This window comes from Protopterus annectens, chromosome 16.part0 (assembly GCF_019279795.1).
Source record: "Protopterus annectens isolate FY-2018-M chromosome 16.part0, PAN1.0, whole genome shotgun sequence".
Classification (NCBI taxonomy): domain Eukaryota; kingdom Metazoa; phylum Chordata; order Ceratodontiformes; family Protopteridae; genus Protopterus; species Protopterus annectens.
The window spans coordinates 671,419,067-671,444,836 of NC_056750.1; the positions used below are offsets into that span (position 1 = coordinate 671,419,067).

At 41.9% G+C, this 25,770-nt stretch overlaps 1 protein-coding gene across 1 annotated transcript in view; it reads left to right on the forward strand.

The window, feature by feature from the left end:
- ARRDC1 (arrestin domain containing 1) overlaps nt 1-25,770 on the forward strand; it is a 980,794-nt gene that overhangs the window by 811,390 nt on the left and 143,634 nt on the right. The window contains exons 5-6 of the mRNA XM_044057927.1: nt 2,205-2,387; nt 18,136-18,312. Of these exons, the coding sequence (XP_043913862.1) occupies nt 2,205-2,387; nt 18,136-18,312 (360 nt within the window). The remainder of the gene's footprint in view (nt 1-2,204; nt 2,388-18,135; nt 18,313-25,770) is intronic.

Here is a 25,770-nt window from a genome sequence, read left to right on the forward strand (position 1 = left end):
AAATAACTGCAAATCTTTAACTATTTCAGGAAGTTAAGAACTAACATTCACCGTTGTTCAGAGCTAGTCCACAATAGTACTACACTCTATAACCCAAATGAAATGGCTGATATCATAGCTAACTAATTTAGTGCAAATTTTACTCTGCCCATAGTTAGATATCCCACAGGTTCCACAATCCCAGCCCCCCTTTAATTACTGTGGAACAAGTTCTCTCTGCACTTTCAGAAACTAAGAATACTTCGCCCATGGGCCCTGACACCATACCAGGCTGCCTGATTATCAATGCCAAATATGGCCTTTCTGAACCCCTACTTATTCTCTTTAATCTTGGCCTCTCCACTGGTTGCATTCCTGAAGCCTGGAAAACAGTTACTGTGATGCCATTACACAAAGGTGGCCCAACATGGACCCTGGTATTTCTAGAACCATTAGTGTCACTAGCCTTGTATGTAAAGCTATGGAGTGCATTATCTCAGACTTCATTAATCTGGACATTGAAAGTATCTCATCCCTGGACCCCCATCAATTCGTCTTGATTAAAAGAAGATCTTGCCTGTTTAACCTCATTCATTTCTTTGAAAAACTAACTGAAACATTGGATCGTGGTTATGCAGTGTGTACAGCATATCTACACCTGGCCAAGGCCTTTGACTCTATTCCCCATGCAAGCATTATTGATAGACTTGTAAATCTGAGTATAAATCTTTATATTGTGTGATGGATAGCTAGCTGTATGTATGATAGACCCCATGTGGTTAGAGTAGCAGGTGCCACTTCTGAAAGCAAAACAGTTACCAGTGGTGTACCACAGGACACAGTTCTGAGCCCCCTCCTGTTTGGCATATATTTCTCAGACCTTCAGGACAGTCCTTCTGTGGCCTATGATTAACTAACTTTGTAGATGTCTGTAAATTGGGTGGTGTTATTCTGTCTTCAACTGACTCACAAATGCTCCAACAGCTTAGACCATGTTAACAATTGGTGTATGTACAGTGGTCTAAAATTAAATGTAAAAAAGGTAGCATAGTTCATTTTGGTAAACAAAACAGTTTCATATATCATAGAGGAGATGAACCCTTGAATCAGCTACTGTTGTAGGGGATCTGGGTATTATTGTTAATTCCTTATTTAACCATCATGACTCCACAGTAGGTCAGAAAGCCTTTTATCTGGCCCATCTAACTCCCAAAGCTATCTCCACTAGAGTCCAAACAAGTCTTAATTCCCTTTTACTCATATCTTGTTAGGTCTATTACTGAATGGAGTGCACCTTTTGGCATGCGTTTATCTAAACATATCACACAACTTGAGAGTCCTCAGAAATTCATAACTAAAAAGATAAGTGGCCTCAAAAGTCTTAGTTATCAGGAGAGACTGTTGGCCCTTTCGCTGTACTCCATCTCTTACAGACTCCTTTATGGAGGTCTACATATCTGTTTTCACGTCATGAAAGATCCAGCCCTATTTGATGTCCTATTCCTTTGCAGAACTAATGGTAAACCAAATACTGAGTTAAAGGAACTAAACCTTCATCATCAGATAAATAAAGATACCTTGGCATGATAGATTCGTATCCCTCATCTCTAAAACAAGCATCCTCTACATATCAAGCAGAGTAACTCCCTTGTCTCCTTCAAGGTAAACCTAGGTAATTGGAGGCAGCCTCAAATTCTCTCCTGTTCTCTCTTGTCTTGCCCTTCTTGAGGGGAAATTTTGAACAGGGTTTCTTATCTAGGCTTGAAATGGTCTGCAGACTGATTGCAAAGTATTTACGTATAAACAAATGAGCTTTTAGTTTAAGAATGCCAAAGAAAATAACCTTTTCATCTATATTCCAGTTATAGAGCTGTAACAGTTAAACAATCTGTGTGTACATTTTATTTACAGCAAGCAGTCTGTAATGCAACCAGAAAGAGCATAATTTGTATCGGAGTAGCAGTGATAAATCACTGACAAAATCAGAATATCAGCTGCAGAAAATATGATGCATTGACTGACAAATTTATTTTAAACGTAAAAGAAATTGCACTTTCAGTTTTGTAAGATAACCTACGTAGAATTTAAATGCTGAATTATCTTTATTCTTTTTTCTCTGTTTCATTTTAGAACTTTATTCTACCAAAAAAGGAGAATTTGTATTAGTTTTTTTATTTTGCAGGAATGATGAATTTTAACCCATTGTGATTCTTTGCACTTTTCAGTTGAGGAATACTGTGTCTAAAACAAAGAAATTCAGTTATATGATTGTGAAGAGCGGAACGTTGTCCTTGACTGTGACCTGTGACCTGAAAGGCTATATTCCTGGGCAAGTTATACAGCTCCATACAGAAATCCACAACAAATCAGGGAAGGACACAGGCACTATTATTGCTGCACTAATCCAGGTAATTATATAAAGTAATATGATTCCCAGGACTGTGAAGGTCAATTAGGCATTGTTTATTCTGAGAACCAGTTTTTGGTAAATCCAGAGGTTATACATCCCCTGCCAAGGGCAGCTCTTTAGGAGGGTTATTACAGCTTATTAAAAAAAAAAATAACGAAAAATCATGTGTCTGCTTGAAATGGATGGAAATCCATTTTATGCAAGAAGGAATTTGGTGCTTTCATTCAATTTTACGAATAACTGATATACAAGTACCTTAGAGTGCTGTCTTTGTTTAGTGGTACACAATACAGTCATGTGGCATTTTTTTTAAGTTTTGAAACAAAGATTCATTTTATTAGCCTGGCTAACATCAGAGTTTCCTCAAGACTCCTATCAAGTTACGGTATGAGCTGAGTGTTAAAAAGAAGGAATGCAAAGAGGAAATATTATTTCAACTATTTTTTTCTGATATTGGGTAAAAAAAAATACTTGTGTTCGTTCTTACTACTATGCCAAGCCGTATGTGTGTAGGTGAATGTTTCAGGTGACAATATGGAAGTCACAGGAAGCTTCTTAGACACTCTGCTTTATTTTTTTCTGAGTGTGAGGTACATTATAGCTGCATGCCTTGGGGTTGTTGGCTAAAATATTAACTATTCCTGTGCTGGTAGTGTAGAGGGATGCAGCACTGCATGTAGCCGTGATGACTTAAGTTTAATTAGCAGCTCAGGTCCATAGGTGATTACTAGGCTAAATAACCCCAGAGGGGGGCTTTTTTAAGTCTAACCATGCTTCCCAAGGTGAGAATCAAACCATATACATTGTTCTGTGAGGTTAACACCTTAACCATTATACCAGTACCCACCCACCCATGTGCTTGATAGTGCAGCCAGGGGATGATGGGAGTGCACGTCCTATCGGGGAAGAAGTGCTTGCACCAGGAGGCACATGTGCATAGTTGGGTTTCCCATGAGGAAACCTTTGTGTTGCAGTGCATCCTGCTGGCATGAGCCCCTTGTAGGGTGTGAAGACTGATGCAGCATAGAGACCCATTACTGGGCAGGTGCAGTAGGGATTAGGGTTTAATTGGGAAAATGGGAAACACTCCTGATGGCTGCCTACTTGCTGACTTTTGGCCTTGTGATGAGGAACAAATGGACCAGTTAACTGTGTGTGTGTGTGTGTGGGGGGGTAGCAATCATCATTCATCAGGGGCAAACACCTGCAAAGTGTATTTTAAGTGGTATAAACTATTTCTAGGTCAGACCTCTCACTTTAGTGTAGTTCTTAGGAGTACATTACACAGTGATGGTGGTCATCACTCATATAAGTTGTACAGTGGTAATGAACCCATCTCGAAACTGGAGCATGCCATGTCAATGTGTTGACAGCTCTCTGAGCAAATGCTAACAAAAAAAAAAAAACTACCATAACTTTTTTCTCCACTGTTACCTGACCTTAGAGTAAGCATATTTAAATTAGGGTGGGGGAGTGGAGGGGAGTCCCTTCACATGTGATGCAGGATGGGCTTGCTCCCCAGCAAAGATAGCTTGCCTCTTGCCTGTGAGTGTCAAAAGAAAGGCCACTGTCAACCTGGGTCCCCAGGTCCCTGATAACCTCTTCTGTGCTTAATGGATTGCCACCTATATGGTAGCTTGGGGTTACCTTGTTTTTCCCGAAGGGTATGACTGTACATTTTTTGGCATTTAACTTCAGGCCATGGCTCTGGCACCAGTTATCAGTTTCCATGAGACCCCTCTGAAGGATATCTGTGTCCGATGTACTTTCCACTATGGCGCCCAGTTTGCAGTCATGTCTGCTCAAGATTGCTTCTCCCCATAGTAAATGTAAATCAGTGTAAGAGGCTGTGTAAACAAACCCTTTGGCAACACCATTAATTTATACATATAACCCTAATTACTGCTGATGCACCCTTATTGTTTCAATTCCGAGAAAAAATATTGAAAGTATATAGTTCTGACATGGAAATGACACCCATATTACATAACTGTGTGAGGGGAGGACATGAGATGTCATACAGAGTGGCACAGTGAACATCAGTGTCACCTCTTGTTCAGTTTTCAGCCTCCATACATTGTTTGTGGAGTCAGCATCTGTTTTTGTGAGGTACTGTAGTTTCCTCCCATATCTGAAAGACAAAAACAGTAGGTGGATTGGCAACATTAAATTGTCTGTAGCAATGTGTGTGGAACAGAAGAATAGCCTGGCAATTGACTTCAGTTCCCTACCTGCCTAGTTGTGTGGATGGAGACTACTATACGTGTGTCACTGTAGGAGTCTGATGCAACTCAACAGTGACAGATGGATAGATGGGCTGTCACAAGGTTGGGCAGAGAAGTTATTTGCTTCACATTCCTTATTGGGCAATCATGTACATGCAGCCATGGCAGACTCTCTAGCATATACTATCAGAGAGGGCTGCAATACCCATTGAAGCAAAGTGTCTAGAACATAACAACTGTAATTACCTGAATCTGAGGAGCCATACACATACTGCATATTTAACTTTTGACAACAAGCAGTCTTTTAATTCACACTGCGGCAAGACTAGCCACCTGGCACTGTGAACCTTGCCTGTAGATCAGTGTCACTATTGTGGTGACACCCTGACCCTATGTGCAAAAATGGCAACATTTTTTTTTTTGTTTGGACAGATGGACTGAACAGATAACTTATGACAGCCTTTCAGATTTCCTCCCCCAAGAGTAAAGAATTGCAACAGTGGTAGAAAAAAAAGATTCAGTTGTTCAGCCAGAGTTTTCCCATCAGGAAAACAGCATACTTGTGAATGGCAAGAATGCTAGTATAATTGCAATGTAAACTTAGTTTAGCATCCCCCTGTGTAAGGAAGGGTTGATAAAAAAAAAAAACCTCTTAGCCATGAGCAAGTACCTTACCTATTACATTTAAATCTTCTGTAGGTACTCAGATGATGCACACAAGTGGAAAGAGATGTCTGTGAACGTTAAGTAAACAAAATCCTTTCAAGCAGTGTGCAGTCTGAGGGGAATCCTCATGACTTTGAATTAAGAAAGCCTATCCACAAAGTATTTGCAACAATGTATCCCTTATTGGTCTGATGGAAGCAGTTCATTTCTAAGGCAGGAGAACAGCTGTGATCTTTACAGGTCATGGCTAGCACATAGCAGAGCTAAAATAGTATAATTATTTAAAGAAGTTTACCACATAAAATAGTGGCCGGACTTTCTAGATAAAAAGCTACTTCAAAGTTAGGCAGCATCTAGCTCACTAGCAAGAGGAAGCAGAAGTGAAAAGTTAAACATCTTAAACTTTGAAAAGTCTATGTGCACATCTTAAAATATAAATGAGCTAAACGTGTCAAATACAGCTGCATTCGTACTGTGACACATGGTGTCTGAATTAAAAAAAGAAAACAAACTTTACTGTTGTATTCTTACAAATGATTTATAGTATTTAAGGAAGCCAGAATGAAATTGGCAATGCAGAGCAACTATCTCTAGTCACTTAAGCTACCACAAAGAAGCTAAAAGGAAACAACATTAGCCTGTCCACCTGATCTTCATTTTTTAACACTGAGACCACCAAAATAATGAGATTTGCAAAGCAAAATATATACGTGTATGTATGTATGTGTGTATGTGTATGTGCGTATATATATATATATATATATATATATATATATATACACACACACACACACACACACACACACACACACACACACACACACACACACACACACACACACACACACACACACACACACAGTGGATATAAAAAGTGTACACACCCCTGTTAATATGCTAGGTTTTGTGATATAAAAAAATGAGATCACAATAAATCATTTCAAAACTTTTCCCACCCTTAATGTGACATATAACCTGTACAATTCAATTGAAAAAGAAACAAATCTGGTAGGGGGAAAATATAAAAAAAAAAAAATGTACAATATTCCGCGGTGGTACAGCGGTTGCGTTGTTACGTCACAGCAAGAGGTTCTCCTGTTCGATTCTCGGCTGGAGTGCCTTCTGTGTGGAGTCTGCATGTCCTCCCCATGGTCGAGTGGCCTCCGAAAGACATGTGTGAATGGGCGTGCCTTCATTGAAGGTTGGGCGTCAGGCTGGCAACTCGGCACCATAAAAATCGACTGCCAATCATTAGCTGACCGGAGTTCCGCTGTGGCGACCCCTAACTGGGAAAAGCCAAACAAACAATAAGCTGGTTGCATAAGTGTGAAGCACCTTTTGATTTAATTACAGCATTCAGTCTTCTTAGGTACACTCCTGCCATCAGTTAAAGAGACTGATTAACTTCAAATAAAGTTCAGCAGTCCTAGTAGGATTTTCCTGACATTTACTCAGTTGCCTGCTGCAGCAAAAGCCATGGTTCGCAGAGATCTTACAAAGCATCAAAGGGATCTCATTGTTGAAAGGCATCAGTCAGGAGAAGGGTATAAAAAAATTTCCACAGCATTGGATATACCATAGAACACAGTGAAGACAGTCATCAAAAAGTGGAGAAAATATGGGACAACAGTGATCTGAAGAAGTTTACTACATAAAATAGACATCTCTCTAAAACTGATGAAAAGACGAGACAAATACTGGTCAGGGAGGCTGCCAAGATACCTACAGCAACACTGAAGGAGCTGCAAGAATTTCTGGCAAGTACAGGTTGTGTACTACATGTGACAATAATCTCCCATATTCTCCATATGTCTGGGCTATGGGATAGGTTTGCAAGACGGAACCATTTTTTTACACAGAAAAACATCCAGGCCCAGTTAAAATTTGCAAACAATACATAAAGTCTCCCAAAAACTTGTGGGAAAATGTGTTATGGTCTGATGAGACCAAGGTTGAACTTTTTTGGCCACAGTTTCAAAAGGTACATTTGGCACAAAACAACACTTTGCATCATTAAAAGAGCACCATCCCCATGGTGAAGCATGGTGGTGGCAGTATCATGCTTTGGGGTTGCTTTTCTTCAGCTGGAACTGGGGCTTTAGTCAAGGTGGAGGGAATTATGAACAGTTCCAAGTACCAGTTACTTTTGTTCCAAAACCTTCAGGCATCTGCTAGAAAGCTGAAGATGAAGAGGAATTTCACTTTTAACACGACAATGACCTCAAGCATACATCCAAATCAGCAAAAGAATGGCTTCACCAGAAGAAAATTAAAGTTTTGGAATGGCCCATCCAGTGCCAGATCTAAATCCAATAGAAAATCTGTGGGGTGACTGAAGAGGGCTGTGCACAAGAGATGCCCTTGCAATCTGACATATTTGGAGCGCTTTTGCAAGGAAGAGTGGGCAAATATTGCCAAGTCAAGATGTCCCATGCTGATAGACTCCTACCCAAGAAGACTAAATGCTGTAATTAAATCAAAAGGTGCTTCAACGAAGTATTAGTTTAAGGGTGTGCACACTTATGCAACCAGCTTATTGTATGTTTTTTTATTTCTTATATTTTTTCCCCTAACAGATTTGTTTGTTTTTCAATTGAATTGTACATGTTATAAGTCACATTAATAAAGGTAGGAAAAGTTTAGAAGTTATTTATTGTGGTATCATTTTTTCATATCACAAAAACCTGGCATTTTAACAGGGGTGTGTACACTTTTTTATATCCAGAGCAAAGATTGCCTCTTGTCCCCTATTGTGTGAAATTCAGTCAGAAGACTGTCAAACAGAGCAAAAAAATCTCCTAGACTACTTCAATCGCTTAAATATTGTATACCTTGTCTAGAGTGCTGTGACATCTGCAAGATTATCTGTGGATGTCCCAACTTGTTGCCCACACAAAAAAAGGATACTGGAGTGCTGAGGATATACTGGTCAAGTCCCAAGACCCCCTAGCCACAAGGGAATCAGATCCAGTGAATTGTTGACTCAGCTCCATTCTGGATAGATACTTAGACCAAGGCCATTGTCAATGCCAACTGAAGAAAGCACATCCACTCAAACCAAAATCCTTCAAATATGAGTCAGTCAGGCTGCCTCTGAACAGATGTCCAGTATCTGATGCCTACTTATAACCAAGGGTTTATGGATGTTTACCCATACTCAAGCTTTTTTGTATGTAAGCATGTCCATGGTTCCCATATGAAAGTTGTTAGGACAAGCTTGTGCCCAAATACTTAGAAAGCTGATGTCCTTCAAGGATGCATCTGCAGTCTTTACAAATGGGTTGTCCTGTCGTCAGGCAGCCCTTCGGTCGGCCGGATTCCAAAGTCTGGGTCCGGCTTCGGCTGGTGTCGCACTTCACCCGACGTCATCGCTGCAGTTATTCGGGTATAAAGGCATCAGCCGACGCCATTTTCCTCAGTCTTTCTTGCCGCATGGCGCCCGAAGCAGAAGCTGTTCGCAAGTGCCGGTCGGTCAGATCCAGAGATTACTACTACCGAATACTACTTCGAAGACTTCTAAAAAGCTAAGTACCCCGTTGGGGACTCTTTCTTGCCTCAGCCGATGTCAGAGAAAGTGAATAACTGTTTATCTTGTGGGAAACAAATACCTCATAAAGATTTCCACTCCTACTGTATACATTGTTTAGGCCCAGACCACGACGTAGCAGCTTGTCTAGCCTGTGCTTCTTTTAACCGGCGGACGCTTAGACGCCGGTCGGAGTTCGCTGAACAGATTTTCGGCTCTGAGTTTGCCTATATTATGCCGTCGGATCCTCCGACAACACAAATTACCAAAAAACGCAAAGAAAAGGACCGACACTCGCGATTAAGCAAACCGCGAGTGTCTCGGTTTCAGCCGAAACCGAGCAAACGGTTCTTCCTTCAGCCGAAACCATGCCTTCTACCGAGGCCTCCTCTAACCTGGTAGAATCGGCTTCTGAAATCCAACCTTCTGTTGCGGTTTCTCAGGAATTATCAGACACTATTCCCCTGGATATTTCTACCCCTGCACGTGGAGCTGCTAGGCCTCCTGCAGTCTATTAAGGCCTTTGCCAGAGCTAAAGCAGCCACAGCTTCAAAAACGGTGCCTGCCAAACCCCCCCCCCCACACACAGGCCCAGCACCAGCTCCCATATGCTTTCTTTGGCTGAGGATCTAATTTCTTTAATTCGGGGATCCCGGCCTCATCCAGACAGGACCTCTCTCCCACCTCCAGAAAAGAGGCCTAGAGCAGAGCCCCCTGAGCCAGTATCTGCAGATGATTCCTCTGATGACTCAGAGCATACAGACCCTCCAGAGGCTCTTTATTCCCCTTACGAGGACTCTGATGCTGAAGAGTCCATTCCTTCAGCCTCTCCACCTGAGGAATTTTCCTTTGGGGAAACCTTACATGCTATGAGGGAACAATTTCAGTGGCAGGGCCAAGATTTCTCAGACTCCAGAAAAAAGCTTAGAACCTTTCTACATTTGCTACAACATAGGCCTTTAGCTATACCTCCAGTTCTTTCTGTTGTAGATGATGCATTTAATGATGCTTGCACTGCTCCTGATTCATTACCTCCGGCTCCTGCTAAGCCCGATAGGTTCTACAGGGTCCCGGACACTCATCACCATTTATACAAGGCTCCTTTTGCAGATCCAGAGACTATCTCCCAGGGCCCTAAAGCTGTAGCAGCTACTTCTACTAAAAAACCCCTCCCCTCTGAAAGGGAATCCAGGTCCTTGGAGAGATGGGGTAAAAAAAGTTTACACTTCTGCTACTTTGTCAGCTAGGGCTTTGAACTGCCAATTTCACATGATTCAATATCAAGAGTTTATGCTTGACCAGTTAACTAAAAAGCTGTCCTCTGAAGAATCTTTAGATAAAAAATATGTTCAGGAAATGGTACATAACATACAGCAGGTTAGTAACCATTCTTTAAAATGTGGCTATGATGCACTGGAGGCTTCCTTTAGATCAGCCATGACTGGCACAGTTATCAGGAGACATGCATGGTTGAAAGAACAGGCATTACCAGACCATGTCAAATCAAAGCTTTTGGATGCACCCATGGACAAGGTCAATTTATTTGGTTCCCCTGCACAGCAGGTACTAAAAAAGATGGAAGAGAAGGCGAAATCTGTACAAACAGTGAAAGATTTCTTACAGGTTCAACCTCCAAGGTTTAGCAGGAACTGGCCCTCCAAAAATTGGTCCTTTCCGGACTCCTCTAAGACACAGAGAGGCAGGAATAGGTGTTCTAGAGGCAGAAACCAATCCAGGGGTGCCTACAGGGGATGCCAGTGGCAAGGCAACAACCAGAGAGGCACGGACGCAGCCACCACCACTACAACAACTCAATCACAGTGACTTGGCAGTGGCACCGCCTACCAGGGAACAACTAGAAGCACCCTTAGGCGGAAAGCTGACCTTATTTTCCAAGAACTGGCATTGCATCACAAGGGAAAAATGGATTTTGCAAACTATAGACCAAGGTTACAGGTTCCATTTCCATACTCTACCAGGAAAGAGAGGAATGCCAAACCTACCACCTACTCAAAGGGCAGAAGCTCTAAAGCAAATATCTCAATTATTAAGAATGAGAGCTGTGGAAAAGGTACCATCTATGGAGCAAGGAAAGGGATTTTACTCCAGACTCTTCCTGGTACCAAGAAAAGAAAACAAATGGAGACCCATTCTAGACCTGTCCGCTTTAAACACATTCCTCATTGTTCCAAAATTCAAAATGCTGACCCTACAGCAGCTTCTTCCCATGCTGGGCAAGGAGTCTTGTCTGGTAACTCTAGAGCTCAAGGAGGCATACCTGCACGTCCCCATACGACCAATTTGCAGAAGATACCTCAGATTTCTTGCAGGATCAGAGCATTATCAATTTTCAGCATTGCCCTTTGGCTTATCTACTGCGCCCAGAGTGTTCACGAAATGCCTGGCAACAGTAATTGCTCATTGCAGACTTCAGGGGATCCAAATTTATCCCTACCTGGACGACTGCCTCATACAAGCGGACAACAAAATAAAGCTAACAGAAGACTTACAGAGAGTCATTTACCTGCTGCAAGCCCTGGGATATACAGTCAATATAAAAAAGTCAAGGCTGATTCCATCCCAGAGAATAACCTTTCTGGGTGCAGAACTGGACACATCAAAACAAATGGCATTCCTAACTGCAGAAAAGAAAGAGCAACTACCTCTCTACTTCTTGGCATTAACAAAGCAGAACCATCTAACTGCAAGAAAAGTACTGCAAGCCCTAGGCTTCATGGCATCCTGCATAATCCTGGTCCCTTATGCCAGACTGCATATGAGAAAACTACAGTGGTACCTAAAGAATTTGTGGTCCCAACACAAGCACAGCCTAGAAACCAAAATTCCAATAATCCCATGCCTGAAGCAAGAGTTCCTATGGTGGGCTCAAGCCTGTCAATCAAACACAGGTTTGCCCTTCTGCAACAGTCAACCAAGCCAAACCATCACGACAGATGCCTCAGACCTCGGTTGGGGGGCACACATGCTGGGCAAGTGCATACAAGGCTTATGGACTCAAGACCAGCTACGCCTACACATAAATCTAAAAGAAATGCTGGCAGTAAAATTGGCAATCCAGTCATTCAGACCATTTCTCCAAGAAGGTCAGTTGATGATAAGGACAGACAACACCACAGTTATGTGGTACATCAACAAACAGGGAGGCACACATTCATATCCTCTATGCCGGCTGGCACTGGACCTATGGGATGTGGCTCTGAGCTACAACATTCAGTTACAAGCAATTTTTGTACCGGGAAAAGAAAACATTCTAGCAGACATACTAAGCAGAACTACCACAGATGCCCACGAATGGATGCTGCATCCGGACATCTTCAAAGCCATCACAAGAGAATGGGGATTACCACAAATAGACTTGTTTGCATCCCCACTCAATCACCAGCTAAAGAAATTCTGCACAAGGACGTACCACCCACTTGCTTGGAAGGTGGACTCCCTATCTTTCAGTTGGAAAAACCTGACAGCATACGCATTCCCACCACTTCCTTTGATGCACAAGGTGCTTCTGAAGATCAAAGAGGACCGTCCAAGGATCATTCTGATAGCTCCGGACTGGCCAAGGCAACACTGGTACCCATTGCTGAGGAGCATGTCTCGGGAACAAATATGGACACTACCTCTGATCCCATTACTGTTGACACAGAACAACTACAACATCCTGCATCCAAACCTGAAAACTCTGCAGCTAACTGCCTGGAACATTACATAACAGCAGTTAACCCACATTTATCCCAAAGGGTTAAAGACATAATCCTGGAGGCTCGTAGACCTTCAACAAGAAAGAATTATGCGGCAAAATGGAAAAGATATCTCATTTGGAGTACTGCAAAGGGAGAAGATGTGTGACACTGGTAAACATAGCCAACATCCTGGAGTACTTGGCAGAGCTCTTCCATACAGGCCTGTCCTATTCTTCCATCAAGATACATGCATCAGCTATTTCAGCAGAATACAGCTTGGATCCTCCTGTCTTCTCTCATCCTCTGCTCAGACAGTTTCTGAGAGGAATTAAAAATGTAAAACCTCCCAGGAAACCACCATTGCCAGCATGGGACTTGAACTTTGCGCTAGAAAAATTGACACTCCCCCCCCCCCCCCCTTTCGAACCAGCAGCAACAGCAGAATTACAATACTTATCCTGGAAGACTGCTTTCCTGCTGGCAATAACTTCAGCAAGAAGGGTCTCTGAACTACAGGCATTAATGGCAGTGCAACCCTTCCTGATCTTCCATCAAGATAGAGTGTCCATGAGAACAAATCCTACATTTATGCCTAAGGTGGTATCCAGAGTGTCATTAAATCAGGCTATCCACCTACCAACATTCTTCCCAAACCCACAGAACAGGGGAGAAAGACTCTTGCATACCTTGGATGTACATAGACAATTACGCTACTACCTGGACAGGACCAAGTCCAATAGAAAAACTGACCAGCTTCTGGTAGCATATGCCACAGGAAAGGAAGGAAAGCCAATTTCAAAACAGACAATCTCCAAATGGATAGGAAATTGCATTAGATTTTGTTACTCCTACCATGGAAAGAAAACTCCAGAGAACATCAGGCCTCACTCCACAAGGGCTACAGCCACTACCACAGCTTTCTTACGAGGAGTGGCTACCAAGGACATTATAGAGGCTGCTACTTGGACCTCCGTGCATACATTTGCCAAGCATTACAATTTACCTTTATACTCTAGATCCCGAGCAGGTTTTGCCACTGCTGTTTTGCAAGGGATCCTAGCTACACCATAATCTCTACTCTTTTCCTCCTCCCCTTGTTTAGCTATGGTATTCTACCCATTTAGAAGACTGCAGATGCATCCTTGAAGGACATAGTACAGTTTTGTACCTACCATAAATGTAGATGTCCGATAGGAATGCATCTGCAGTCAGGATTACCCACCCACCTTCCCCTCTGAGGTACTCCTAGGGTATTTGCCATCCTTCAGCTAGCTTGGGGGGGACCTATTATGGTGTATTTGTTTGTATATATGTACATACATGCTTATTTTATGTGTTTGCTCTCTACTATTTGGAAACATTGGCATTTATCCAAATTTAGCCATCCCAGAGGGCACCCGGCATCTGGGGCAAGAAACACTGAGGAAAATAGCGTCGGCTGATGCCTTTATACCCGAATAACTGCAGCGATGACGTCGGGTGAAGTGCGACACCAGCCGAAGCCGGACCCAGACTTTGGAATCTGGCCGACCGAAGGGCTGCCTGACGACAGGACAACCCATTTGTAAAAACTGCAGATGCATTCCTATCGGACATCTACATTTATGGTAGGTACAAAACTGTACTTTATCCATAAAAGAAGGCCCAAGGTGCCGAAACCTCAGATGTGTACCATTTTGGCTCACCCTGAACTGGTCAGGCCTTACTCCCTAATTTCTGCCGATGCCCCCTCCCAGAACCTGATGGAACTGGCACAGAATTTCTTGCTTTTCCTTAAGAACTTGCAGCCTATCACAGATTGCCCATCAGTTTTAGAGATCCCCAGCAAAAGAAGAAAAAGGAAAACATCTCCTTTTTAAAGACTGATTCTTCAGACTCTGAGGAAGATGGTTGTAGTGTACGATATCTGTAGCTGAAGAAAGATAAACAACTAAAGCATGTTCAGCGCAACAGAAGAGGCACTTAGCAATTTTTGAAAAAGTGTCATATGACTTCTCTTTCCCTTAAGATCTGTGATCATTTGTTTAAATATTTGGTTACTAAGCTGTTGGGCTGGTATGCAACTTTTTTCAGCCACAACCTAAACCAGTGGCATCATGCAAGCAGTTCTGTGTGCTGCATAATAAGCATAAATAAAACATAAACATTTAAAAAGCACATTTAAATAAACATTGTTAAAGCATCTTAACAAGTATTGATGCAAGATGTGATATGGCATTTAGGATTTTGAGTAATTGTGCTTAAAGTGCATTGCTAACAGTGCATTAAAAAGTGACTACTGTATTTGATTAGAAATGGTGTAACAAAGAAGAGGATGGATGAATGCGACATAATCAGCATAATATATAGAAAAAATATAGTAATTAATACTAGAGTTCATTTCAGCAAAATAGGAGGTGTAATGTGCTCAAATTGCTGTATCAGAACTGAAAAAGCTTGGTGCCAGAGCCATGGCTTTTAAAAGGCAATGTCAAGAAATTATGGCACCTTTTTTGGAAGTTGGCCAACCCAGGCAACTATGTCATCAGTAAAACACTCCTAAAAGTTGATTCACTAGTCTGGGATCTGGGAACTCGTTTAGATAGTAACCTATCCTTTGACCAACATGTGTCCAAGGTAGTAGTAAAATCCTTCTGTGTTGCTCAACTTATAACAAGGGTGTGGCATCTAGGTGCAGAATGGTCATCATACCACTGTACTCAGCCCTCATCAGACTCATCATACAGTATAATGCCCCTTTCTGTATGTACTTGACCAGACACATGCAGCAACTGCAATGTCCACAAAGGTTCCTTCCAGAAAGAATACCGAGAGTAAACATGATGTCCTGCAGTGATTGCCTTAAAGGCCTGTTTCTTTACTTCGTATCAGACAGACTTTTGAGAGGTGATCTCTGCCTGGCATACAAGGCATCCTTGGACTCTTACAATGAACCATTTGCACATCCACAAAACAAAACGCACCAGAACTACTAGATTCAAAACCATAAATTTTGCTTGCAACATAAATAGGAGATGTTGGAGAAAGAGAGACATTTCTCAAAGAATTCCCATTCTCTGAAACAGGCATCCTGTCAGTGTAATGCAGAGTTCTCATCTATCCCTCTTTAAGTGCAACTTGGACCAATGGATGGGTAATCAGAAATTTACCCCTGGTCTGGCACCTATGTCTCTGATGGACAGGGGCAGTTAGTAAATTACACCATATATAAATGAAATTTGTTGGTCACATTTATGCTGCACGGCTTGGCTTATAAGGGCCTTAGTGGATGTTAGCATAATTTACACCCTATGAACCTGAAATATAAGGGAAGAAGGATATGGCTGACTAAAAATATAAATACAAAGATGATGTTCTTTTGAAAGGGAGAGAGGCAACTGATCAGATAGATTTTGTTCATCAGTGTTTCGTGGTTAAAAGTGTGTTATGGTCAGCAGCTAGTGATTTCTTCAAGTCCTGTTTTGTTGACAGTACACTTCAGTAAACTTGCCCTCCCCCTGAGCTGTTGCAAACAGGTTCATCCATTGCTCTTCCTGGGTACCCTGCATGTGACTGTTAAGTGAATGAGCCACTTGACTCCTTGGAAGTCATCCTCAGTGGTGCTCATTAATAGTATTGGGCAGTGAGGGATCTGATTGGGAGCTGTGATTCTGGAGCAAGAGTCTACAACAAGGGTTTGTATGTTACTAGCTTGCGACATACATGCTCGATGCCAATTGCTCTAAATGGCAAGTGCCACAACTCTCTGTCTAGCCTGATCTAACTTGTGTAGCCTTCCCACCACCAAACACACACCTACCAGAACCCTATGTCTAACCGTAAAATTCCTATCCCATCTAACTGTAACCATAAAACTTCCCTTGCGCTTCTTAACCTAAAATTCCTACTTGCTCCTTAAACCTAAAACTGAACTTCCTCCTAAACCTAAAGTTTCTTAATAGTATCTAAATCTAACCCCCCACACTCCACTCCTCCACAGTAACCCTAAATTTCCTGCTCATTCTTTAAATTTTAAACTTTCCTCCCAGTTCCTAACCATAAATTCCTGATTGCTCCCTAAACATAAATCTCTCCCTTTCCTTCCCTAACGCTAAAGTCTGTGCTTATTCTCTGAATTTGAAATTTCACTCCCACTCCTTAACCTTCAGTTCAGTAAATCCTTAAACCTAAGATTCTGCTCTCCTCAAACCTAAAGTCCTTGATCTTTCAATAAAGCTAAAATTCCACTTCCTAATCCTAAAGTCCCTGATTGGCCCAAATCTTAAAAGTCCCTCCTGCCCCCACAGCCTAAATCCCCTACCCAGTCACTGCCTGAAAACCTAAGTTATGTCCCACCCATTCCCATGCCTTCCCCACAGCTGCCGCACTTGCCTTACTCAACCTTGTCTCTGTGTGCAGGTGAGGTGTGCAGCTCCACTTGCTTCATGTTGCTCTCACAGGTCACACAAACATAAAGTTCAAGCATGAACCACAGCACATGCAGCTGCAAGACATTTGAATCCCTGGCTGTGGGACAGCGGTCTTTAATTCTTGGACTTCTAGCACTTGTAGTGGACCCTGCAAACTGTCATATTTATGGCTGTCAGTCATTTGTCCTGGATGTACAGGCAACTAGTGCAATGACGGAACATCATTGTCACCCCAGTTTAATTTCTCCAAGTGTTTTGGTTTACTAATACCATGACAGCAGTGGACCCCATTCCTAAGTCACAGCATGATTAGAGTTCATAAAATTTGTATTGTTTCAGTCTTTGATGTTAGCCAAGAGTGCTCTACTCCTGTTATACATAGGATGTCCTGCAGGAGTCCTTATCTCCATCAGAGGACACCCAGGCATCGGGTTTTTAAATAACCTAGTAAAATCACTTGACCACACTTACTGTGATTTTACAGTGTTATTTTAATGGCTGTGGTCGGTGTTTGTTATGCATTCTGTTGAAGTCCTTGTTTATACTCTGGTCAAAAGCTTTTAAAATAAAGTTTGGATTATATTGCTGAGGTCCATGAGTGGGGTTTTTTGTGCTTTCTTTTGTCTGATTTTACATCACAGTTGATGGGTTGTGCGATCTTTGTACAGATGCGTAAGCTGTGGGACGGGCATGTGCTCAGTTAATTGTATTCTGTTATAATGAGCATTCACTGAATAAAACTGATATTTTTGGGGTTTGCTGTTTTCTGCAAGGTGCAGTGATATCTGTGATGATTGTGTAAACTTGGAGGAATGGGAAGTGGGTGTTGCCCCTCATCCTTCGGTGTCATGCCTAACATCCTTATTGAACAGTGAGTTGATCTCTTTATGGCTGATCTTTGAGGAACTGAGTACCATTGGACTAACATGGAATCGTAGACTGCTTTTTCCTCCCCCTTCTGGCACGTTGGTAACTGTAAATGATACAGTAACAGAATTTTGGCTGTGACCTAATGATGTCTGTGAGAAATAGTAAGAATTTAGCACCTTCCAAGTAATCGTAACTAGAGAGACATGAGGAAAGGTTGCGGCTTCCCCCCCCCTGTTCAAAAACTTTGCATCATTTGGAAACTTCTGGCATATGCTACATACTGAACGATATAACCTCCTTGTTTTCCTATTGGTTCCTTTTGTTTCTCACTCTCTCTCTCTCTTCATAGAAAGTGACTTACAAATCCAAGAGAATGATCTATGACCTTCGGACAATAGCAGAAGTTGAAGGTTCCCCTGTAAAAGCCTGGAAACATGCAGAATGGAGAGAACAGATCATTGTTCCAGCACTCCCTCAGTCCATGTTGGAAGGCTGCAGTCTGATACACATTGATTACTATATTCAGGTAGGTACTTACTGTGATCATTTTTATTTTCCTTTTAATAGGATTCATAAAAACAGAAAGAATTCCATGTTTTCATCAGGAATGATGTAGATCTGATTTATTTGATTTTGAGGGAGCAGGCCCTGCATGTCATAATTTCTTTAAAACAGAATATGTTGTACTTTTTGTCTTTTTTGTGTTAATTAGGTACGTTTACTTTGTTATCTCTAAATGAATGCCACATATTCCTTTGATGCTACTCAGTGTTAAATTTTAACTCCTTGTTAATGATCTTTGCATTCATTGTTCAGCAGTTTAGGTAGTCTAGAATGTAGTGATTTACTTGTTTGTTTGAATCCTTCCTGTCCAAAAACTGCATGTCCACCAGTTTATCATTTCCAGATGTATTCCAGTGAAAGGGGAACAGGGAAAAATACATTAGATGTGGCCATATTACATATGGCATACTCATTCAATGAATAAAAATGTCATAGACACTGTGCTTATTTTGTCAGTGTAATAAAATTGGTTGTTAATGAAAAATAAAAACAAATTCCAGAGGCCTTCTGGTAGCTCTCCATACAATAACATATTTTGCTAATATAGAGTAATGACTGCATATAGCAAATTAACATGTTATTGTCCAGAAATGGCACAAATCTAGCATGTAGTGGTGAATATATTTTTTTCATCAGAGAATGAGGACATTTTCTTCAGTTGGCTAGGTATAGAGCTACTATTATTACATTTGCAAACAGCATACCTCTCAACCTCTTAGGGCAAGAAATCTGGACAAAGCCATAAATAATAGGGGGACAAAGCCCCAAAAATAGGAACAACACCCTTATCAGCCTCAACAAAAAGTTGAGATCCCTCATCAAATCCTCTAAAGCTAGCTGTGAAAACAGAATTGCAGCAGATAGTAAAGACAACCACAAGGCCTTCTATAGTTATGTAAAGGATCTCCACGGCAGTACCCAGATTTGCTCGGAGCTGTTGCACAATGTGATCTCCTATACGGAGCCAACGGATATTGCCAGTATACTGGCTGACAAATTCAGTGCCAACTTTACCACTCTCTCTCCCCCCAAAGGACCAATCACAATACCAGTAGATTGCCAGACACCCAGTATTACTGCTGCACAGGTTAAAACAGTACTGTCCAAGGCCAAGAATACAACTTCTATGGGACCTGACAATATCCCTGGCTGTGTTCTACATGAACTATAGAGTGAACTGGCACCTCACCTGTGTGCCCTTTTCAATCATGTCCTCACCTCAGGCTTTGTCTCTACGAATGGCACACTGCTACAGTCATCCCTCCCCACAAAGGAGGATCGACTACAGACCCTAGGAACTATTGCCCCATTAGCTTGAGAAGTCTGATATGCAAAGCTATGGAACACATCATCATGGACCTGATAAACAAGGATATAAGGAATCTCCAAACTCTGGATCCCACACAGTTTGGTTTTGTGAAGGGCAGATCATGCCTGCTCAACCCAGTCGACTTCTTTGAGTCAGTCTCCAGAGCTATGGATGAGGGCAAGGTGGTTCATACAGCCTACCTGGATTTGGCCAAGGCCTTTGATACCATTCCTCACTCAGGAATCATAGAAAAGCTCACTAAGCTAGGCATCAACCCCTATATCACTAGGTGGGTTGCAAACTGGCTCACAGTTAGAACCCACAGTGTGAAAGTAGCTGACTCAAAGTCAGACTGCCACCCAGTCATGAGTGGGGTCCCACAGGGTTCGGACAAGATCCTCTCCTGTTTGGTATCTACTTCTCTGAAGTCCAGGCCAGTATGAATGGACTCTGGCTGACAAAGTTCGCAGACGATTGCAAGTTGGGAGCCATAATTAACTCCCCAAGTGATGTTGACATCCTACAGAAAGGCCTCACTAAGACCAACGACTGGTGTCAGAACCATGGCCTTAAGCTCAATACCAAAAAATGTGTCATCATCCCCTTTGGGAAAAACCTGATTCCCATGAATTAACACATCATTGGAGAGATCTGGAAACACAGGTTAACAGCAACCTCTCTTTTGACCACCACATTGCCACTGTGGTCAGAAAGTCCTTCTGTGTGGCACATCTCATTACTAAGGGTTTTGCATCCAGGAAGAAAGAAGTCATTGTCTCCCTCTGCTCTCCTCTCTTTAGGCCAATCATCGAGTACAATGCCCCATTTGGCATGTACCTCACTATAAACCTGCAACAACTGGAGAGGCCGCAAAAGTACCTAACAAAGAGGATCCTAGGCCTTAAACACTTGTCCTGTATGGACAGACTCAAAACTGTTCTCTGTCTCATATCGCCTACTTAGAGGTGATCTTTGCTTGACTTACAAAGCCATGTATGACCCAGCTCTGTTGGAAATGCTACATATAAAGAAATCCCAATCCCTCCGCATTACACGCTCCAGAGACCTCAACCTCATTACTACAATCAACAGAACAAGCTGGAGGGACAGGTTCATAACCCAGAGATTGCCGATGCTATGGAATAGGCTTCCCATACATGTCACGCGGAGTGCCTCATTAGCCCTCTTCAAGAGAAATCGTGATGAGTGGATGGGAGACAGAAAATTCACCCCGAGGATCATTCCAGTGGCTCTACTGGCTCTACTTGACAGAGGATCTGGGAACTAAGGAAAGGTGGAACGATGCCAGGGTACTCCTATGGGCTAGGCTTGTAAAAGGCTCCAGGGCCATTAGCCTAGTACACACCTATGAACCTATTTTTAAATATTTCTGTTACAAACATAGAAAGTGAATAGAATAACAGGTTTTGCACTGGCATGAATTTCCTGAAATGTATGAAGTCTGGCACTCAAATGTGTGCCATTATTTAATCATCAATGATTTGCCAGAAAATCACAATTTTATGAAAAATGAACCAAAATTTGAGTAAAAAATCTGGACATTCTTTGAAAATCTGTGCAGTTGAGAGGTATGGCAAACAGTTCTTCATGAGAAAAAGATCTTTTTATTGGTTTCATAATTATGGCATTTATTGATTAAGTTTAACCAGGTAATATCTTGCTATGCTCACAGCCTGGGGGGGGGGGGGTCAGTATTTGGAGAGTATATCTGCAAAACAGTGATTTAGTCTAACTAAAAGCAACAGAATGCATACACAAATGAAGACAAAAAGCGATGAGATGCAAAAAAAAAAACCTCACAAATGTATGTGTTTTATACATAAATGTTTCTATATACTTTAGCCAACTATTCTGTTTACATGGCACATATTTGCAGTAAGCATATTTTTACACATAAACTTAGGGAAGGAGACAATTGGGAAGAGGTGCGTCAAGCTTATGCAGGGTTTATTTTTTGTGGATTATCAAGGCTATAAGGAGATGTGAGCATTCATTTGTGGTCTTCATGGGTGTTGCTGATAATTACTTTAACTGGCTAAGCCTATAGGAAAATGTTCTGTTTTGTGGGGTGACTCAAGAACAATGTCTGATCATCTGACTTGCTCAGAATCGTGCAGCTGGCAAACGGAGGCTTTGAGAATCGGTCATGGCTGCTGCAGCGACTAAAGTCTAGCCTAGCAATCTAAGTGTAACCTTGCAGCAAACGCCTTTAAACTTCCTTGCCAAACTGTCAAGTAAATGATATAAAGTGACAGGACATATTTATGTAGTGTATCATGAGCTTGGGCACAGGCTATGTAGAGACGACAAATGCATAAGCAAACCAAAAGTGGTATATTTTTCCACTTCATTAGTAATACTTTGTGGAACATGTGCAATAGTATTGCCTTTCTGCATTTATGAGGAAGGAATAAAAGATTTTTTTTATTTTATTATCCTTGTCACGTCGAGCCTTCAGTCCCCTTTAGTCCTAATGTTGGATATCATTGAAAGAAAGGTTGAGACATGCCATGGAGCATGCGTAACGCCATCCACCACCAGTACCTTGAAATGTTCCAGCACAGACAAACATCACTTGCCACTGGCCATTTGTAATGGCCAGCATCATATTAAAGAGTATAATACATTTCCTTTGTGATGTAGTTTCTCCTCCCCAATCAATTTACACCGGTCTTTCCTCAAAGGAACATGTTGCATCTTTCTAATAATCAGAAATAAAGAAATTGAATTCAGATTTTAACCAGAACTTGGATGTTACTTGGATATCTGGTTTGTATGTGGAAACATGAGATATTAAAACTTCAGTTTTTTTTTTCAGACTGTGCCGAGTAAGAAGCTGAAATGTAGGGACAGCTGTTCAGGTTTACGCCTGGCCAGATGAAAACACAAATTCAGAGCTGTCATAGTAAGTGCTAGGACGCATATTTGATATGTCATCACACAGGTGAGTAGTCCAGAGATGACAGTGATATTTCCTGGGACCTTTAAACCACAGTTAACAAGCACACTTGCTGGAGGAAAGGTACTTGTAGTGATCGTGACCTTTTTTGCTTGGTTTTGATTAGTATTGTGCAAGGCGTATTACCATGTGGTAGGTAACAGAATGAACAGCAAGCTGGAGGTTGCATGGACAGTGTGTGGCAGTAAGAATAGAACTTGATACAAATGTGAAAATGCTTAAAAAAACTGCATGTCCAAGGTCAGTATGCAGCCAGTCTCCACATGAGCAGAGCTGTAAAATAGTTGTGTACTACAAGCATTTCTGATCCTTTAGCCTGAAACAGTAGCAGGGTATTTTAAGCCGTTTGCTGCACCTGTATACAGGTGTACAGGTTTTGATTACCTTGCCCTCATTTGCCTGCTGTATGACCTTGAGCAAGTCACTTAACTAGACATGGTTCCCAGGTCATGCCTGAAAAGGGATTGTGTGTCAAGTGAGCTTAACTGGTTAACAAGTTATTATTATTATTATTATTATTATTATTATTATTATTATTAATCATTGTTATTGTTATTATTATTAGTATTATTATTATTATGTAGTTATTTTATTTATTGAAGGCCAAGGAAAGACTGTACCACTGCAGTGACATACACAGAATAAGCACTGCACAACATGTTAGTTACACAGAATCAAAACACGATACTACCTAAAGGGACTAGGGCCACGTCAGCTCTAAGTGGGTTGGGAATGGGATGGGGAAATGTAGAATGCAGCCTTCAGCAACATCATGTACCCTGTCGTGTGTGTGGGGGTGGAATGCCCTAACTGGGTTGAGTGGCTCACATCACACACATCATTGCTCATAATATTAGCTCCAGCCCTTCCCAGGTGGCTGTAGTAGAGAAGCACACAGCTATTACAAAAAATATTTATTAGAAAATTCTCTGCTAGGAGTACAGGATTTCTGTGACTTGTTTCACTGCAGCTAATTTATAAATATAGCACGATACTGCTATCCACCAACCATCAGTGATGAGATGTACAAGTTAGCATCTTAATGTGTTTAGATCTCAGATGCTAGAAAATTTCAAACTGCGCCACCCTCCATTCACAAGTCACAGAAAAAAAGTCAGCCTCCCCTCAATTTCAGGGTTGTGCTCAAGGCCTTCCTGTTTTTTTTTTTTTTTTCAAAGTATAATTTGCTTCCTTGCATAGAAGCAATCAGAGCAGTCTGTTCGCCTACAACAGAATACACAAACAGACACACACAGCTGATGTTATACTTCTCAGCTGATGTTTTTTGTGTTTTACTGTTGCAGTCCTCACACTTGGGTTATCTGCCTGCCTGTAGCCCTGAGTCGGCCCAAATACAAGAGTCTTAGGATTTCTGCGTCGGTTGCTGTCGCCTCTTCCATGACGTCAGGTCATCAGAGGTATAAAACATGCAGCCGATGCCATTACATCAGTCTTTCCTGCCAAGAAGGAGCCCGAAGTAGAAGCAGTTCGCAAGTGCCAGTCAGCCACTACCTGAAATTTTAGTTTTTTCGGGTTTCAGTCCTGAAGTCTTCTAAAGCTAAGTGCCCTGTTGGGGATTCTTTTTTCTTGCTCTCGATGTCAGAAAAAATTAACAATGGTCTTGCCTGTGGAAAGCAAATACCTCACAGAGATTTTCATTCTTACTGCATCACCTGTTTAGGCCCAGACCACAGCGTCCCTCGCTATCGGTTTTGTGCCTTGTTTAACGCCCGAACCATTCGTCATCTGGCTATTTTTGTAGCTAAATTCTTTCGCTCTCTTTCTCCATATTTCAAAATGGCTTTGGTAAGCCATCCAACTACCGATCTTCCGAAAAAGCACAGAGAGAGAGACAGACCGCATAGGTCAAAGACTGCCGATGACGTTTCTGCTAAGCTAGTCGCCAGTCCGCCGGTACTCAGTGAGGCGCCTTTGCAGCCCCTGATGCCCACTTCTACAGATTTGCAGGCCTCTGCTGAGATCCATTCGGAGTCTGGTATGCAGCGAGATGCTTCTTTGCCTATGGAACCTATGGATGTCTCGACCTTGGATGGGTCCGAAGCCGCTGTGCAGGCACTGGCTTCTGAGGGTGCTTTCCAGCCTACCAATATTCATATTAAACTGACAACTTAATTTCCAACTAAAGCTACCGGGTTTCTCAGGCCCAGAGTTCGCACAAGGCCTAGAAAACCAATGTCCAAAGTGCATTCTCAAGCTCCCATGCCACAAAAACAAATGCTTAGAATGGCTGAAGACGTTATTACTCTAATTAGGGGAAGCCAGCCTTCCCCTGCCAAAAGACAAAGAATTGAATTTCCTTCTGATTCTACAGACCAGGAGTCTGATGACTCTGACCCTTCTGATTACCAGGACATACCCTTATCTACCTATGAGGAATCAGATGCAGAGGAATCCATTCCCTCTGCCTCCCATCCAGAGGATTTTTCTTTTGGTGAAACCTTGCATACCTCAAGAGAGCATTTCCGCTGGGAATGCCAGCACTATCCTCAGTCCAAAAAGAGACTTAGGGAATTTTTAGATTTGCCTCAGCACAGGCCTCTAGCTATACCCCCTGTCCTGGACATTGTAGATGATGTCTTCTTGGAGTCCAGTTGTACTCCTGACACCTTACCACCACCTCCTAGAAAACCTGAACAGTACTACAAAGTACCTGACTCTCACAAATTTCTCTTTTAAGACTCTTGCTGCAGATGCAGAGACCATTTCCCAGGGACCTAAATGCATTAAGGCTACTACAGCTAAAAACCTTACCCCTTCAGACAGGGATTCTAGAGCTTTAGACAGATGGGGTAAGAAGGTATATACCTCTGCAACTCTTACCATCAGGGATTTGAATTGCCAGTTTCACATGTTGGACGTGCCAGCAACATATTATGGAACTAATTAAACAAAAAATGGTATTACTTCCAGATTGTGTAGAAAATAAAGATTTACAAGAGTTAATGCATTCTGCAAACCAAGACAGTAAACATACTTTGCAGTGTGGGTTTGATGCCTTAGAAGCATCTTGCAGGGCTGCTGTCACTGGGTCTGTACTGAGAAGGCATGCTTGGCTAAAGGAACAAGTTCTGCCGGATCATGTCAAAGCAAAATTACTAGATGCTCCATTA